Here is an 18,784-nt window from a genome sequence, read left to right on the forward strand (position 1 = left end):
GATACTAGGTAGTTTACTTTTTCTACGGATATTCACAATTTGTACAATTGTCAGACACTAACAGTTTGCTACGGCGACATATTTCATATGTCATCATCAAAACATTAAAGCTTGAAAACCACACAGACCTATCTACCGTAGTTATCATAATACTTTTAACCACATTGGTTTTATTGTTAAACTACACTATGTTACTTACATGAAGTTTTTGAAACATCTATAAAGAAATATTCTACATAATATATTCTCAACCTAATTACATGTATATCAAATACTACTTGCGATCAGCTTGTTCTGAATATTTATTAATTCTGTTGTCTATTAATAAATAAAATCATCCAAACAAGTTATGTTCATTAATTGTTCTTAAAGTTTCTGAATTACGCCTTCATCAGTCGATTCATAATAATCATACACAGATATGACATCAATGTCATACAACTTTGAACTATTTTTTATTTTGCTGCTAAACCTTTATCATTCTGCTACTACCGGTAAACCTTTATCATTCTGCTACTAAAATTTTGAACTTCTGGGCCCTGTTTTAATAAAGATTGTAAGGCTTATAATCTTAACTTTCTTTAACTCTGCTCAAACAGACAGTTACACAGTTCTCATTCACTACATTATAAAACAATGTAATGTGTAAACATGTCAACCAGGGCTTCTAAAATTTTGAAATCACAATCGGTCCACAACGAAGTCAATTAACACAGAGCGAATTTATCGCTCTAGGATGTCCAATGTCTATTTGGGGATGTGTGATTGACAAACAATGTTTGTGTGTTACAATTTCTACATTTTTTTCTCACTATTGGACCGAAATTATAAAAAAAATGGAAAAAATTTGGACATTTTTTACGCATTTGCTGTTACTGAAATTGGTCTGGCTTGGTCATAATTGGTCCAGACCGACAAACTTTCATTTTTTAGAAGCCCTGAACTGTCAACAGTACCAACAACTTTGTCATCATAAATAAAATCAAAACATTTAACACAGACATAAAAGATGGATTTGATAAAAATGGTTGTATACATACAGTGTATATAAATGAACTGTAACATGCCATGAATAAATTAATATTGTTTATGTACAGTACATAAAGTTTCTTATTGAGAACACAGATATCGTTTTTATGACACCATATATGGCAAACTTGGTTTTGTTTAACCTTTATACCCAGTGTATTCAAATTACTTCTAACCCAATGTAATCTAACACATACTGGGAGGATTGTTCAGAAATATTGTTAAAGTTAACAATATTGTTAACGGAATGGTTCTTAGCTTTTAAAGGTGAACTATTTCCTCATGTGTTTATATATTTAGGTAAAGCAAGCACAGTTGAATCAGTCGTTTCAATATTTGTGAAAAGTCCCCCAGATCACATGTACATGTATGGCCATGTAAATTTCAGAGTATTAAAGATTTGAAAGTAAAAGAAACTAGTTAAAAACTTTGTTGATTTAACAATGCTCTGAAAAATCAACCCACTCTTTTGTTCACGTCTACTGACAAAATGTCTGTAAGAAACTATAATTAGTATGAAAGAGATCATGAAGTAAAGATCTTTAACATTAACATTTTAAAGCAAGATCTGCAAATATCAGTAACATTCCAAACTTCCATGTAAAATAATCAATGCAATCAAGCAGCTTTATCAAGTTGGTTTAAACAGTTACGTTGAAACAAGCACTGACTTAGCTGTTTAAAAATATCAGCTCTATAATAAATAACAGGTTTCTTGAATTCTGCACCCTAAAAAGAAGTTAAACATTATTCACTAGGTCTTTCCTGAATATGTGCCCTAATATTTTCCCATACTTAACAAATACTAGGGAAACATTGTACCATCAAAGCTGCACTCTCACGGATCGATAGTTTTAACTTTAATTTTGTCTCAGAATCAGCTGATTTTGGCATCAATTACTTCAATTCAGTCATGTAAGAAACCTCACGACCGAACAGATCTCAATTGTTTGGAAAACTGCCGAAAAACTTTTTCTCTTAAAGCATAAGTAATGCTTTTAGCCATTACCACATCAATATTTGAACCTTAATATGAAAAACTGTGATCTTATTTTTTGTCATCAGTCTAACCCTTAGGCTGCTGATGGCGATTTTAAAGGCTTTGCAAACAGCTTGGAACCAGACCAGACGCCGAGTAACTCGGCGTCTGGTCTGGTTCCAAGCTGTTTGCCACTCAGTCAATATATCCCCAAAGTTTTAAGTAAATTGAAAGAAATTTAGAATAAATCAGCTGACATTTTTGAGCAGACGACAATTTACCCAGCATGCAAAGGGTTAATATAGAACTGGTTTCCAAACATTAACACAAAAATTGGTGTATTTCAAGACAAACAAAATAAAAAATAAAACAAATAAAAAAGTTGACAAAACGGCCAATCTGAGAGAGGGCAGCCTTAAAATGTTTATAAGTCAACTTTCTACAACTGAATAGAAAACACGTATCCATGTACACTTGAGTAGCTTTATGCATAGAACAATATCATTATCAATGTGATAGATGTAAAATAAAACACTAATTAATATACATGTAGGCCATTAAGACATCACAATGTTATAAAACAGTTGAAATATTTTATGTAAAAATGGGGGGAAATTTTAAACTGATAAACATACATGTATTGTTCAGGGGCCGTCTCAATACAAGTTTTAGTCATATCTTCAATTATTTTATATCTAATAACCGTCACAAATGGCAATACCTCATTTTTTTTCATTACCTAACAATCATGTTCATTTAAAATGTTGGCTCAAGTTTATTTCATACAAATATGTAGCAAAATAATGAAACGATGGCACTAAGATAATTCTAATAAACAACTTAAATCGACCAAGTCACTTAAATGGACCAAGATATTTATTGAGATGGCCCCCTGTGCATGAATGTAATTTTTCTGTTGCTAACCACATGGAAGGAAGTTAATGGAAGCCAAAACTAATAAAAATACTACTGGATGTACATAGAAAACACTTCAGACTTTAACATCATGCACTTGAGTACTTACTGGCATTTGAGAAGTTTATGAAATTGCAATGTTGAAAAAAACAATTAAGAACTTCAAATTCATATATTCACAAAACACACCAGTATATTACACTTTGATTGGATTTATGTATGCCAAAATGATGAAACATGATTGGATGATCATTAACAATGTACATTAACAAGGGTGCTGTGTAGCGAACACCAACTCATGTCTTTTTTCCCCATCCGAGCAATGTGCAACAACCATTAAAGCAATAGTTATGGGCCTGGCTAAACATGTGCATATTGACATGAACCTGGCAACTTGTGTACCAAGTTTCATATAAATATATTGAACCTGGCAACTTGTGTACCAAGTTTTAAATGAATATTTTAAACCTGTTAACATGGGTACCAAGTTTCATATGAATATCTTGAACCTGACAACATGTGTTCCATGTTTCAAATGAATATCTTGAACCTGGCAACATGTGTTCCAAGTTTCATATGAAAACCTTGCAAGGTTTTTGAGATATGGCAAAAGTAAGTGTTTGCACAATGCAACAAAAGGACACCAAGAGTATAACAATACCTCAACTTCTTTTCTTTAAAAAAACAGATGAGCACAATATGAAAAATGAGCGAAATGGATAAAACAGATGAATCACAAGCCATTATGATATAATTGACAATATTTGTGTACAATAGAAAAAATGATTTGATTCAAGTGCAGTGCATATAAACTGCACAGCATACATGTACGAGTAAATGTGGTAAGAAAAATTTGATCATTTTTAAGAAGTAACCAGACTCCTTCACTTTCTGTTGACGCCCCATATGTAAGGATTGACGTTTGATCATATGTAATGAGAGCTGATCTTCATAAAACAACTGTCAGATCAGTGTATTACCTAACACGGCGACTTCCACACCTGAAGATGCCATGAAAGCTGATCATCATAGCACTTATACACAAACCTGGAAAGAAAGAAAATCCAGCTATTGTACATAAAAATGCATCACAACATATTTTTTTCAATGTTAACATTTTGAATACACTAAAAACTTATGGGGTAGTTTCTTTTAAATATAATAAATGACCATATCACTTTTTATTTCAATATAGGAGAAAAAGGGTAATAAAATACACTCAAAATGCACTAAAAAGTCGAAAGGTTAAAGCTGCACCCTCTCAGATTGAACATCTTGACAACTTTTTCATTTTTTGTCTTGGATCGAGCCATTTTTTGCGAAAATCCATGGAAACCATTTACATAAGACTGCTGACAAAAAATAAGATCGCAGATTATATATAAGTTCAAAAATTGATGTTTAATGCATTTTTCTTAAACTGTTAGTAAGGGTTTAAGCCATTATTTATTAATTTTCAAACGGAAATATGAAAATCTGTGATCAGATCTTTTTTCAGCAATCTTTTATCATTGGTTTGCAGATATTAACGCAAAAATTTGCTCTTTTCAAGACACAAAATCAAAAGGTTGTAAAAATGGTATATCTGTGAGAGTGCAGCTTTAAGCCCTTAAGTTATGCCCAATCTTATGTCACCTCTGAAACAGCTAAAGGGAATGTTGAACCATATAATTATGCTGTGAAGTCAGTTGGAGCAGAAGTTTTTGTTTCAACCAGAGGTGGGAAAAATGAATTCAACATGACCAGTTACATCAACATCCCTAAACATCCCAGTAACCAACTTTAAATGTAGGCTGAAGATTGATTGTGCACAATATACAAACGGCCAATCAAGCATTTTGTTTCAAAAAGAAATCAAGATTATTTCAAACAGCAAAATTAAGTTTATTGGTTTTACACCAAGTAAACTCATGAAACTCTTTCACACCAGACTGTGACAAACATTTCTGGTGAATATGGCCGGACTTGAAAATCCCACCTGGCATCCCTATGCCAGATGTGGCACCCCCTCGTCAGATGTGGTTACCCCAATGCCAATTCAGTCATAGGCAACAAGGCACATCTTTTATATTTTCTATATTAAAACCTTTATGAAATTAAAAATATGCCATTTCAATACACTGGTATTCTGCACACGCCTTCAAGTCAGATTTACTCTAATATCCTGATCGGAAATACTTATATAAATATAACTAATCTCAACTTACCTAAATATCATCTTGTATTTGGTTAATGCTTCTGACTTTCTTTGGATGCCATTATAAGTGGCACAAGGCTCAGCAGTGGCTTGGCCAGCCGTAAAAATGGGTGCTGAAATAAAAAAAGTGTCAAATATTGGTTCATAGAGCAACACATTATGTAATCATTGCATAATAAAAGACAGAATTTTCACAAGCATACAAAATATTATGTCCGATATGACGCTCGTCTTCAGTGCAATATATAGGCTCTTGACTCAAATGTTACGCCAACATTAAAGGTTTGCATGACAACAATGAGGACAGCAGACATCAGAGAAATAACACCAAGGTCATGACAATTCCTCCAATTTTTCAAATAAAGACTAGATATAGATTGAAAACCCAGTATTACTTAAGTTCACAACCCCACAAGGCTCATTCAGCAGTGTTGATGGATCAGCCTTCCATATAAAGTATAAAAACCATACAAATCGTTCCCTCAAACGAGACCCCCCCCCCCCCCAAAAATCCAAGATCAAGTCTTATACCTTCAGCAGTAGAGATGCATTGGCCCTCTTTTCCACATCCACCTCAAGACACTGGTCTAGGAAATCCTGGAAGACTGGGGATAGTGTGTGTTTCTCCTTGATATCTGGCTTACCATTTGTGGCTATCAGGTACAGTGCCTGCAATATAGGGGATATAATATAATGTATGGAGACACTGGTCTAGGAAATCCTGAAAGACTGGGGACAGTGTGTGCTTCTCCTTGATATCTAGCTTACCATTTGTGGCTATCAGGTACAGGGCCTGGAATATAGCGGGAGGGGGGGGGGGGAGGGATATAAAATTATAAAAGCAACGATGAGAGACAACAAAGTCATACCACAAACAGGAACTGGCGATCCAACACCAGACTGTCAGCGAGACTTCTCAAAGAATTCAATTTTGGAGGAAATAAAGACATTCATGTATTTATCTTTAAATTTCATTTACATGACCATATGGTCCTAAATTTATTTTAACTGTAATTATAAACTAAGCAACACCAAAAATGAGGTGTATATACCCTTATACGTTTTTTTCATAAAGGTAGAGTAGGAACCCCAACTCCCCACTTATGATTTTTACACAAGATCCCATGACTCAAAGATATAAACTACCCAGCATCAGCACAGTGGCACACATACCCTGATGGGGTTCTCATTCAGGTATGGGGGCTCCCCTTCGATCATCTCTATGCACATGATCCCCAAACTCCAGATGTCCACCGTCGGGCCATACTGTTTTCTGCAAAACACACACAATAAATCATATACATTTTGATAATGACTAAATACAATACAAATTATCTTTTATTATGCTCCCATACAAACATCCCTATCTAGTTACTACCTAAGGCTAACAGCTGCGTTTACAGGTGTACTCACACGTCTGGTGCGCGTTCAGGTGAGAATATTGGTGCACTTACATATGTCCTTAAAGGAGCACTTACAGAGTGCTTACAGATGTTCTTACAGGTGCAATAACAGAAGTGCTTAAAGGAGCACTTACAGATGTGCTTCGAATTGAGCTTACAGATCTTCTAAAAGTTGCGCTTACAGGTTGCTTACAGATGTGCTTAGATTGCGCTTACAGGTTGCTTACAGATGTGCTTAGAGTTGAGCTTACAGGTTGCTTACAGATGTGCTTAGAGTTGAGCTTACAGGTTGCTTACTGATGTGCTTAGAGTTGAGCTTACAGGTTGCTTACAGATGTGCTTAGAGTTGAGCTTACAGGTTGCTTACAGATGTGCTTAGAGTTGCGCTTACAGGTTGCTTACAGATGCGCTTAGAGTTGTGCTTACATATGTGCTTAGAGTTGAGCTTACAGGTTGCTTACAGATGTGCTTAGAGTTGCGCTTACAGATGCGCTTAGAGTTGCGCTTACAGGTTGCTTACATATGTGCTTAGAGTTGAGCTTACAGGTTGCTTACAGATGCGCTTAGAGTTGAGCTTACAGGTTGCTTACATATATGCTTAGAGTTGTGCTTACAGATGCGCTTAGAGTTGAGCTTACAGGTTGCTTACATATGTGCTTAGAGTTGAGCTTACATGTTGCTTACATATGTGCTTAGAGTTAAGCTTACAGATGTGCTTAGAGTTGAGCTTATAGGTTGCTTACAGATGTGCTAACAGTTGAGCTTATAGGTGGTTTACAGATGTTCTAAGAGTTGCGCTTACAGGTTGCTTACAGATGTTCTATGAGTTGCGCTTACAAGTTGCTTACAGATGTGCTTAGAGTTGCGCTTACAAGTTGCTAACATATGTGCTTAGAGTTGAGCTTACAGGTTGCTTAGAGTTGCGCTTACAGGTTGCTTACAGGTACATTTACAGATGTTCTTACAGGGGAACATACATATATTCTTACAGGTGCACTAAGGGATGTGTTTAGAGGTGAGCTTACAAGTGTGCATACAGATACACTAACAGGTGCGCTTGTATTGCCATATTTCAATAAAAACTACTGGTAATCTAATGCTAAGTTTACACTATGTTCCCGGTGGCCACAGCAGCCCCGTTTGCCCGAAACATATTGCGCCGTGGGATTTTGGCCATTTTTGTCTCCATAAACAAGTTTTGTTAGGTTGTGCTAGGTTTCCACACATTTTATCAAGTTAACCGTGACAAGCAGTAGGGGCGAAGAAGTGGTTCGTCCAAGGCGCACTAAGGTCAGGGCACAGTCTACCAGGGATGCATGTACGTTGCGTCCCAGTATGATACGTTCTGATGGGATCCCTCATGTTGTTCACGTCTTCATCCAGGTCTGATGCGTTTTCAACGTTTTGTCAAGGCCTCCTATGCATCGAACGCGAACACCGCAGAGCTCTGGATTACGTCTGTGTCCACGGTATAAAGAAAATATCCCAAGCAACAGCAATCACTTGCCGTGAAAAACGTGACAAAACGAAGCACAACGTGACAAAACTGGAAAGGAACTTCAGATTCCAGGGACTACATATGATTCCCCCGCCCCCCTATCGCTGATTTATAAGTTGTGTAACGGCCTATTAAGTACCGTCACGTGTCATTGCTTTTACCCTGTTTTACTACGAGCTACTACGTTTCTCATCCAAACCGTGGCTGCCGTGGCAAATTTTTTGACAGTTAAAAATTCTGGCCCGGCATGCACGGCAATAACGGTCTGTCACGTTTGCATCCGGGCCATGCACGGCAATAACGGTCTGTCACGTTTGCATATCTCGTTCCCTCGCGCTGTCTCACGTTTATCCTGTTTTCTCCACGGTGGTCTAAAACAGGGCTGCCGTGGCCATCGGGAACATAGTGTAAAAATAGCATAACAAGATGTAATCCCTGATCTTGGACCTACCTAGTTACCACCTCAGGTGCCATCCAATACGGAGTCCCCACCATAGTGGAGCGCTTGTTTTGTTCTGGGGACAACTGAGCACAGAAACCAAAGTCAGCTGAAATACACATAAAAATAATGAGACTTCAGATAAGGATAAATATCTTAGCATCTTTAGAAGGAAAGATGGCATGACAACAGAAACCCTTCCAGCATGTTTAATTTAATATTAACTTTACAATTATGGATCTAATTATGGCTTTGTTGCTGTCTTAACTCAAGTTCAAATACAGTATTTCAAAACCAATTATCACCTCAAAACTTAAATTAGTGTGCTATAAAACAAAAAAATATATAACAGGAAAAAAAAAAGTTTAAGAAAAAAATTCAGAAAACATACTGAGTTTGACACCACCGTCCATTCCAAGTAAGATGTTGTCAGACTTGATATCTCTGTGTATCACGTTGTTCTCATGCAGGAACTCCAGGGCTTGCAGACACTGAAACACCACCACACAAAACATGTTCAAATATCTCATCAGAATTGATTGTGGAAAAAGACTGATTTACAGCGAGACTTAAGAGAGAAGAATTCTAAACCATAGATCCATGATATTCGATGTGTTGCCTCTCAGGATCACCTTTCATTGTTAAAACAGATATACAATGAAAACTCCCTACAACGGATGTCGTTGAGACCTCAGGAAATACTGCCAAATTTTGGCCTCTGCTAAAGAAGGTGAAAAAGCCCTAACATTTATCTGTAACAACAGTAATAATCCTACCTCTCTGGCCACAGCCGCTATCTGTCCCTCGTCCATACATGTATCTGTTACAACATCCGTGAGCGAGCCTCCTGCCAAGTACTCCATTACAACCTGTCATATATATATATATTCCAGATAAAACTAAGCACTGTTTGTGAACAAAACTTGTTAACCTATCTTATGTACAATAATGTGAACTTAAGATGCCTGGTGACCTTGGTGACCCCATATTATTGGGGGTTAAGAATTAATATGTAACAATCTTTTTGTGTTCAAGGTCACTGCAACAGTGACATATGACCTACTGACCTCCAAATCAATAGGGGTCATCTGTTGGTCATGACCAACCTCCCCACCCGTATACATAATCCTTCACTAATGGGCCTTCACTAACTTTCAATCTTACAAGGTTCGGTCTACTGACAGACGGACCACATGTGCAAAGCAATATAACCCAGCTTCTTTGAAATTGGGCATAAAAGTAACACCGAACATAACAATAAAAACAAGCCTGAAGAATTGCAAAAAAAAAGGTAAAGTCTTGTATTATTTCCAATGAAATAAAGAAAAAAATTACAGACAGCAGTAACTTAAAATCTACATCTGTATCTATAATGTTTTTTTGGTCATTTATTTTACATATTTGTAATCAGCAAGCACTACCCTATCAAATGTAACCAAAATATGTGGGGTTAACAGGCATTAGATTTAACATTATTGCAAATGGCTTGCTAAAATGACACCCTTATTACTACATAGTTTACCATAAAGCTGCACTCGCACAAATTGACTGTATTGACAACTTTTCTTTTTTTTTGTCTTGGAATGAGCCAATATTTTCGTGTGTGAAAACCAGTGATATAAGACTGTAAGTTATAACTGGTTTCCAGACATTTACTAAAAAATTGGCTCGTTTGAAGACGGAAAATAAAAAAAGTTGTCATAACGGTCAATATGTGAGGCTGAAGCTTTTAGTCAGTCTGATAATGTACACTGATCTATATTCTTATTGTATATGACCAGCCAACTGAAAATGTTTTCCATTTGGAAAGTTCAAGCCTTATTCAAAAGCATTGGCTATTCAATGACCAACATTGTAATATACTAACCCAAAGTTCTTCCCCCACTAAGTAGCTGTCAAGGAAGTTGACAATATTTGGGTTCTGGTGTTCCCGCATCACAAGGATCTCGTTAATGATGAGCTCTTTCTTTGGTTGCTGGGAAAGGTTCATGGCTTTAATGGCCACCTCCCGCCCGGTCGCTACCTCTATAGCTATGTACACTGTTCCTGAGGCCCTGTAATAGAAAATAAAGTCCAGTTGAAAGAATGATAATACAATGAAAATACATAAGAGTATACATTTGTATGATGAGGGGTTGCTCCACTTTGAGGTGCTTGCATATCACACAAGTATGCATGTTGAGTGTAATGAATCTTTATGCACACATCAAGAATTGCTGCATATCAATCGACTTACATAGTATTTTTTTAATCTCATTTCTATGAAGTATTTTTTTAGTTTAAAATAACAATATTACTTTTTCAAAATGCTTTAAATTCGACCAAAAAATTACCTTTCTTTTTTGCGCAGTATTTCAGCAGAACATTTGTTCATGGCAGACAACAGAATCATAAACCACAGTGTGTAATAACAGAAATCTGTCTCAGTCATAGTTTATGTTCAATGTCATACAACATTTTACAGGAAATATAACAGCCACAAAACACAATGAGATACAGAGATCAAGAGGATCATAAATCTCAAATTTCAATGTTTATTTTACAATTTAATGTTTACATTGACCAAGTCAGTGAATTGTAAAATTTTATTTTTTTAACATTTAGATCAGCAAATATTGTTCCTGATTTAGATCACAATGAAACTTCACACACTTTAACCAGCTCAACTGCATTCATACTCAGATAATGACATAAGGCATGCAATTTATTTCTTATATTTACACCGATATTTCATTATTTCTTTCCAAAATTATTTAAAAAAAACATTATTTCATTTAAGAAAACATTGTGTAATTCCTTCTCACCCATTTTTTAAAAAGATCTACCCGACTGTTACCAGAAACAGTTAATCATATGACATCATACTTATATAAATGCAGGAATATATTAATAAGGCCAAAAAAAAATGATTGTTTAGGGTAACCTTCCCAAAATTTCTAGGTAGGGTAGGAAAGGGATTTTTTTTTTTTTTTTTCAAAATCTGTCATAAATTCAGAGTGTTTTCTTGCACATGGCAGTCTTTCCTACATTGCTGTCATTGCCTGACCTTGTTTTATCATATAAACAATAATTCTGATTAAAATCTGCATTTATCCGCCCTTCGTTACTCTATTCGCTAACCAATATTTTTTTTTGCTCAGAAACGGAAAAAAATAGTTAGGGTCGGCGCATTTTTATAGGTAGGGTCGGGTTACCCGAAACAGACATATTTTTTTTTTAGGCCTAAAAAAATAATAATTTCGTTTCGGAGTTTATGCGCTAAATCACTTTTTAACATAAACATTGAAACACTAATGACAGCAATACATTTAACAAATCATAAATTAACATTTTTTGACATGTTGATTTAAGTTTTTTCGTGGCTGACACAATACAAACAATAACTAAATAAACAAATTTCAATTTATATTGGCAATCCAAACATATCCCAAGATATTGCATTCATCGCAAAATATTTGCAATAGTCGAAAGGCCCTTCATTTAAGCATTGGAAAATGGAAGGTGTAAATATTGGTCAATGAAGTGGTTGAATGACAACCAGTATTGTGCAAATTGTAATTTTGTTAAATGACAACCAGCGGCGCATGAATTATGATTGGTGGAATTACAACCAGCATCATGAAATTGTAATTTGATTGAATGACAACCAGAACTGCTTGAATCATTTGGTTGAATGACAACAAGCATCGTGTAAATTGTAATTCTGTTGAATGACAACAGTGTCGTTTGAATTGAAAAACGTAACATACCCTTGACCAATCTTTTCCATCTTTGTGTATTTTCTGTTTGGATCTCCTATAGTGACAATGGTACGTAGTTTCTCTATAATTTCTTCATCGGTCATTTTCTTCTTCTTTGGTCGGTCATTTTTGTTCGCTAACGTGCCATTCGGCTTTTCCTCTTCAATTGGTTTTGTGTACTGGAAAGTAATCAATAATGCTATAAAGTAAGTACTGTATTTCATTTACATAAGATTTCATTTTATTTCATTTATCAGTTCCAATTTCTGAAATCTAATTTTTTATAACTGAAGCAAAATAAACAAGAGCTGTCACAGAGACAGCGCGCTCGACTATTCCGCCGCTTTTCAGTGTAAGGATTGAAAAGTTTTGGCAAAACATGCATGGATCACTGTTAGATTAGAATTCAATGCAATACATGGTGTGTTGAGATATTAACATACATGTGAAATGTGGTTACATGCAAAATTTTAACAAGAATTTCTAATTCTAATAATAAAGGGCCATTATTTTCAAAACACAGTTATCTAACTTGGTTATTCAATTAGGTTGAGTGGTTGAATATCCTTGTATAAAGTCTCAATGCTATCATCAAAAAGTTGCTGAGATATTATCCTACATTTGTGTATGTGTGCTAACATGCAAGACCTTAACCAGAATTTCTAAGTCGCATAATAAAGTGGCAAAAATTATATAATATGAAAGATAGAGTTATCTTACTTGATTAAATTAGAAGGTTAAATGGTTGGGAGCCTGTGTGTAAAGTTTCAATGCAATACATGATGTATTCGCAGACGTATTGACTTAAAAGTGGTTACATGCAAAACCTTAACCAGAATTTCTATGTCGAATAAAAAAGGGGGCATTATTTGAATTTAATGCAAACTAGAGTTATCTAACTTGGTTATTTAAGTAGATTGGATGGTTGAGTACCATTTTATAAAGTCTCAATGCAATACATTAAGTAGTTGCTGAGATATTAACCTATGTGTGCTTACATGCAAAACCTTAACCAGAATTTCTGAGTCGAAAAATAAAGGGCAATTATTTGCATTAAATGCAAACTAGAGTTATCTAACTTGATAAATTAAGTAGGTTGGATGGTTGAGTACCATTGTATCAAGTCTCAATGCAAAACCTCAAGTAGTTGCTGAGATATTAACCTATGTGTTCTTGCACGCAAAACCTTAACCAGAATTTCTAAGTCAAATAATAAAGGCCTATTATTGGCATTAAATGCAGAGTAGAGTTATCAAACTTGGTTAATTTGGTAGGTTGGATGGTTGAGTACCATTGTATAAAGTCTCAATGCAATACCTCAAGTAGTTGCTGAGATATTAACCTATGTGTGCTTGCACGCAAAACCTTAACCAAGTGGTGACGCAGACGCAGACGCCGATGCCGACGCTTGGGTGAGTAGTATAGCTCTCCTTATTCCTTGAATAGTCGAGCTAAAAATCACAAAACCTGTTTGTATGTAATGTACACTGGGTAATTTGAATATAGAAGATGAGTTCCATTTCGTTTTAGTTTGTTCAATGTTTAGATATATTCAATAGACATATATCCAAAGATATTATTTCAGAAATCCAAGAATTTTACAATTTATAGCATTACTTAATGGGCAGGTTGATACGACCTACTATGGATTTGGTTTTATCTGGCCAAGTGGCTATGACTTACTTTGGATTTGGTTTTATCCATGAGGGTGGTTATCCATGATGGTGGCTATGACTTACTATGGATTTGGTTTTATCCATGAGGGTGGTTCTGACTTACTATGGATTTGGTTTTATCCATGAGGGTGGCTATGACTTACTATGGATTTGGTTTTATCCATGAGGGTGGCTCTGACTTACTATGGATTTGGTTTTATCCATGAGGGTGGCTCTGACTTACTTTGGATTTGGTTTTATCCATGAGGGTGGCTATGACTTACTATGGATTTGGTTTTATCCATGAGGGTGGCTATGACTTACTATGGATTTGGTTTTATCCATGATGGTGGCTATGACTTACTATGGATTTGGTTTTATCCATGAGGGTGGCTCTGACTTACTTTGGATTTGGTTTTATCCATGAGGGTGGCTCTGACTTACTATGGATTTGGTTTTATCCATGAGGGTGGCTATGACTTACTATGGATTTGGTTTTATCCATGAGGGTGGCTATGACTTACTATGGATTTGGTTTTATCCATGAGGGTGGCTATGACTTACTATGAATTTGGTTTTATCCATGAGGGTGGCTATGACTTACTATGGATTTGGTTTTATCCATGAGGGTGGCTCTGACTTACTATGAATTTGGTTTTATCCATGAGGGTGGCTATGACTTACTATGGATTTGGTTTTATCCATGAGGGTGGCTATGACTTACTATGGATTTGGTTTTATCCATGAGGGTGGCTCTGACTTACTATGGATTTGGTTTTATCCATGAGGGTGGCTCTGACTTACTATGGATTTGGTTTTATCCATGAGGGTGGCTCTGACTTACTATGGATTTGGTTTTATCCATGAGGGTGGCTCTGACTTACTATGGATTTGGTTTTATCCATGAGGGTGGCTATGACTTACTATGGATTTGGTTTTATCCATGAGGGTGGCTCTGACTTACTATGGATTTGGTTTTATCCATGAGGGTGGCTCTGACTTACTATGGATTTGGTTTTATCCATGAGGGTGGCTCTGACTTACTATGGATTTGGTTTTATCCATGAGGGTGGCTCTGACTTACTATGGATTTGGTTTTATCCATGAGGGTGGCTATGACTTACTATGGATTTGGTTTTATCTGGGCGAGTGGCTATGGGCGGTGGAGGGGGCTCATCTTCCTCTTCTTCAGGAGTGGGCGGGCCTGATGTCTCCACTGGCTTGCATGGGGTCTGCAATACAACATATATGTCTTTTATTTAACTTCAGGAGTTATCATCTGGTGACATATTGCATTTAAAACACTTTGCATTCAATATAGGAGTAATTCAAATTAATATCACTTAAAAGGAGATACTTATAATCTTTTATCGTCTCATTTTTTTTATTACAGTTTGAAGATTGTTTGAAATAAATAAATCATAACAATTTAGTTAAGAAGACAAAAATTGAAAGCTGTAAATCAAAAATAATAAACCAAATGTTAAGGACTTACAGCATAAGCATAAACCATATCCGTTTGGACTTTGTGTAAACCTTATCTTTAGGGCCTTACTCGTAACCCATAGGGACTTCAGGTAAACGATATATTTAGGGACTTACAGGTAAGACGGTGGTTGCATTGTTGTTCAAAGACATCTCGCTCATATTTTCCGACAATGTTGGTCGTAAAGAGTTGGCACCTGAAACATAAAATTGGTACATAATCAGAATTCTTCATAGAACTTGTGCGAGTTAAAGGTACATAATCACAGTTATTAATAGAACTAGTGTGCCTTAAATGACGTTAACACTTAAGTCAATCTTAAAATCATTGTCATTTTTTTTCTACTCGAATAAAGGCTGTTTTCATAAATTCTAGACACTGTTTATAAAATATGTACAGGCATGAAAAATAGTACTTAGATCATAGTATTCATTCCAAGACTATAGTATAGTTAAACCCCATTGGCTCGAACTACCAAGGACCGGTGATATACCTTTAGCCTTGGAAAATTGAGCCAAGCAGGAATGCTTGCGTTCAGTATAAAGAAATCGGTCCTTAACATTCAGATCGAGCCAACAAGGAATTCGAGCCAAGCGAGTTCAAGCCAACTGGTTCAACTGTATATCGATTAGAGGTAACAGAAAGACTTACTAGGGGGTTTAATATTTGTAAGAAATTTAGATTCATCATTCTTCTTGGTTGAAGACTCATAGAAGTTGAGAACATCGAGAACGGTCTGTGGGTTTTTCCGCTGCTCGGATATCGAGATGTCCGACTGGGAGAGCAGACGGGCCCATGACTCTGGCATACCCTGGAACAACAATGGTCTTATATTTCAGACTTTAAGGTGCATTTATTTTAATTTTAATGCATTATCATGGTTAACTTATTTAACTTGAATATGTTTTAACATAAAGTGCAAATAACTTAGGTACAGATAAAAAATATTAGAAATATTTTGATGCTTTTTTACTTGTTAATTTGTGGCCAAATAGCTAACAACTTAAAAACAGCATTTATAAAGGCTTATATTTTTTATCTGTACGCATAATGAAATGCTTTTTTGTTTTATCATTAAAGGTAAATGAGTTAAATATGATGATGCATTACATTAAAAAAATCATTAACATCTGCAGAGGCTACAAGCATTACGAAAGCATTTCAGACACCTATGCCGACCCTCCCAGGCCTGGTTTCGAACATGGACTGCCTCAAACACCTGTGCAGACCCACCAAGGCCTGGATTCAAACATGGACGGCCTTGGTGAGATATGAGAACAACTAAATTGATAAATGGAAAACATTTGATGGTAATCTTAGTGTGGAAAACAGGAAGTTTAAGCCAACTTTTGTTGACATGTTTGAAGTAATAAGCTTTGATAAAGCCGCCATTATGGCTGACAGAGCAGAAATGCCAACACTTGTTTGATGTTGTTTTTGTGGGGGGGGGGGATTGAAAAGGGGCATAACTCAACAATTATTAAAGTAAGAGTTATGTGCCTTGCTAAACATATGCTTATTGTCTCTGGCAACATAATTTTAACAAGTTTCATCTGAAACTTTTGAATGTTTTTTGAGTTATGACCAAGCATAATAGTATCTAGATTATTGTCTTTGAAATACATTTGAGCTAAAAATCAAAATGCATTAATTTGTGCATGCTGAACAAGCAGTTAAAACAGGAAGGAGATTGTTCAACATAGATTATTATCTAACCACAGGCTTAAAATTAACTTCATTAAACACTTAACTTCTTTTCTTTCTTGTTTGAAGTGTATTTAAACATTTCCAACATTAGTTACGCAACATAACTTCCCTCTTAAAATGGTGAAGTGTAACAATTCTTTTGTTTGTGACACAGTTTAAGAAGACACCTCTTAACTTAAAGCAACTGAATTCTTAACTTAAGTAGAAATATTATTCTAAACTCTTCAATTGTGAAACTTCTGATGACAGATAGAAATACATGTAATCTCCCAAATCAGGGCTGGACATTAGGTTGAATAATTACGTTACATATATTGTCTCCCTGTAATTGTTGTTTGTTCAAAAACAGAATATTGTTTAGTACATATTGAGGGTTAATTGCAAGACTCACATATCTCCATATGAAATTAAAGGGATTATGTAAATCTTGCATTGAACTCTTGTAATACAACATCAATCGAAGCTTAAAGGAGTATGTAAAATATGGGTATTTTTAAAACGACTTTTAAAATAATATGATATGAACCAAGATAGCATATGTTTATTTATTCTTCATATTCATAAAACATTTTTAACAATTTCATAACTTCAGTTGATTTCTTCACAGATGTTATTGACCTAGCAGCTGAAGGGCTGAAAACATTTTGGCTTTTGGCGATGGGCTTGGGGGTGGCTTTTGGTCCCCAATGGGATTTTGAGAGTGTGTCTGGCATACTACCGCAGAAAGCAAATCTGGCTTTTAAGAAGCCCTTTTGAGGGCTCTCCTGGAGCATCAGTACTAACAACAAATAACCTTACAACCGAAAGCAACCTGTCACCTATTTTTAAGTAAAAATAAAATTTGTTCCTTAAGATCCTCGGAAATCTGCGAATCCATTGACAATATAAATCCCTGTATTTTATAATGTTCATAGTCATATTAAAAATTACCAGGAAGTGGTGGGTGTTTTTAAATACAAATTTTTGAATTTTTATTAAATTGTACTTATATACAAATAAATAATTTAAGAAAAAAATTAGAAATGATAGCATATGACCAGTGAGATACTAAAATTAGGTTAACAACTGCATTAAGGAAATGCCTTGATATAAATATGTGTCCCAGAACTACTCATTCATTTTAGGGAAAAGCATAATAAAACCTCATTGAATATTTCAGGCTGATCAAAAATTGCAGATAGCCAAGAAACATTCTGCTCTCCGTTAAATTCCTGATCTACTAAGGCCTAAAAAAAAAATACATTTGGTTCGGGTTACCCGACCCTACCTACGGAATAGGCGCCGACCCTACCGTTTTTATAGTCAGTTTGAAAAAAAAATTGAAAAATTAAAAAAAAAAAAAAAAAAAAAAATCTCGTTTTTTTTTTTAAATTGCTTTTTAATATTAAGTTTAAACCTTAAATGCTTATACAGAAGATAGCTTTAACACCATTCTCCAATGATGAAAATTATTTTCTTATATAAAACCTAATAAAAAAAAAAAATAAAAAAAAAAAAAGCCTACCTACCCTACCTATTTTTTTTAAGGATGTAACCCTAACCAAACAATTTTTTTTTTTAGGCCTAAGAAATCACGAATTGGGTCTATCAGTTAATCACAGAATTATCTGATAAATCATGGTTTCAGAACTCTGCCTTTCAGTGCATCTATTTCCATAATTTCTGAGGAATTCTGTCTTTATACTGTTTTTCATTTACAACAAACATGCTTTGATCATTAACATGTCTATAAACCT

General features: G+C 35.3%; 1 protein-coding gene across 3 annotated transcripts in view; it reads right to left on the reverse strand.

The window, feature by feature from the left end:
* Nucleotides 1-1,763: 1,763 nt before the first annotated feature.
* Nucleotides 1,764-18,784, reverse strand: part of LOC128219916 (serine/threonine-protein kinase PAK 3-like) — a 32,763-nt gene continuing 15,742 nt past the window's right edge. For all 3 annotated transcript variants that reach the window (XM_052928084.1, XM_052928086.1, XM_052928087.1), the window contains 12 exons: nt 15,993-16,152; nt 15,458-15,537; nt 14,980-15,087; nt 12,210-12,379; nt 10,328-10,514; nt 9,237-9,329; nt 8,852-8,951; nt 8,473-8,569; nt 6,294-6,393; nt 5,652-5,789; nt 5,131-5,233; nt 1,764-3,970 (listed from right to left, as the gene is read on the reverse strand). In XM_052928084.1, coding sequence (XP_052784044.1) covers nt 5,153-5,233; nt 5,652-5,789; nt 6,294-6,393; nt 8,473-8,569; nt 8,852-8,951; nt 9,237-9,329; nt 10,328-10,514; nt 12,210-12,379; nt 14,980-15,087; nt 15,458-15,537; nt 15,993-16,152 — 1,314 coding nt within the window. In that variant the 3' untranslated portion in view covers nt 1,764-3,970; nt 5,131-5,152. The remainder of the gene's footprint in view (nt 3,971-5,130; nt 5,234-5,651; nt 5,790-6,293; nt 6,394-8,472; nt 8,570-8,851; nt 8,952-9,236; nt 9,330-10,327; nt 10,515-12,209; nt 12,380-14,979; nt 15,088-15,457; nt 15,538-15,992; nt 16,153-18,784) is intronic.

Source organism: Mya arenaria, chromosome 15 (genome assembly GCF_026914265.1).
Source record: "Mya arenaria isolate MELC-2E11 chromosome 15, ASM2691426v1".
Taxonomy (NCBI): Eukaryota; Metazoa; Mollusca; class Bivalvia; order Myida; family Myidae; genus Mya; species Mya arenaria.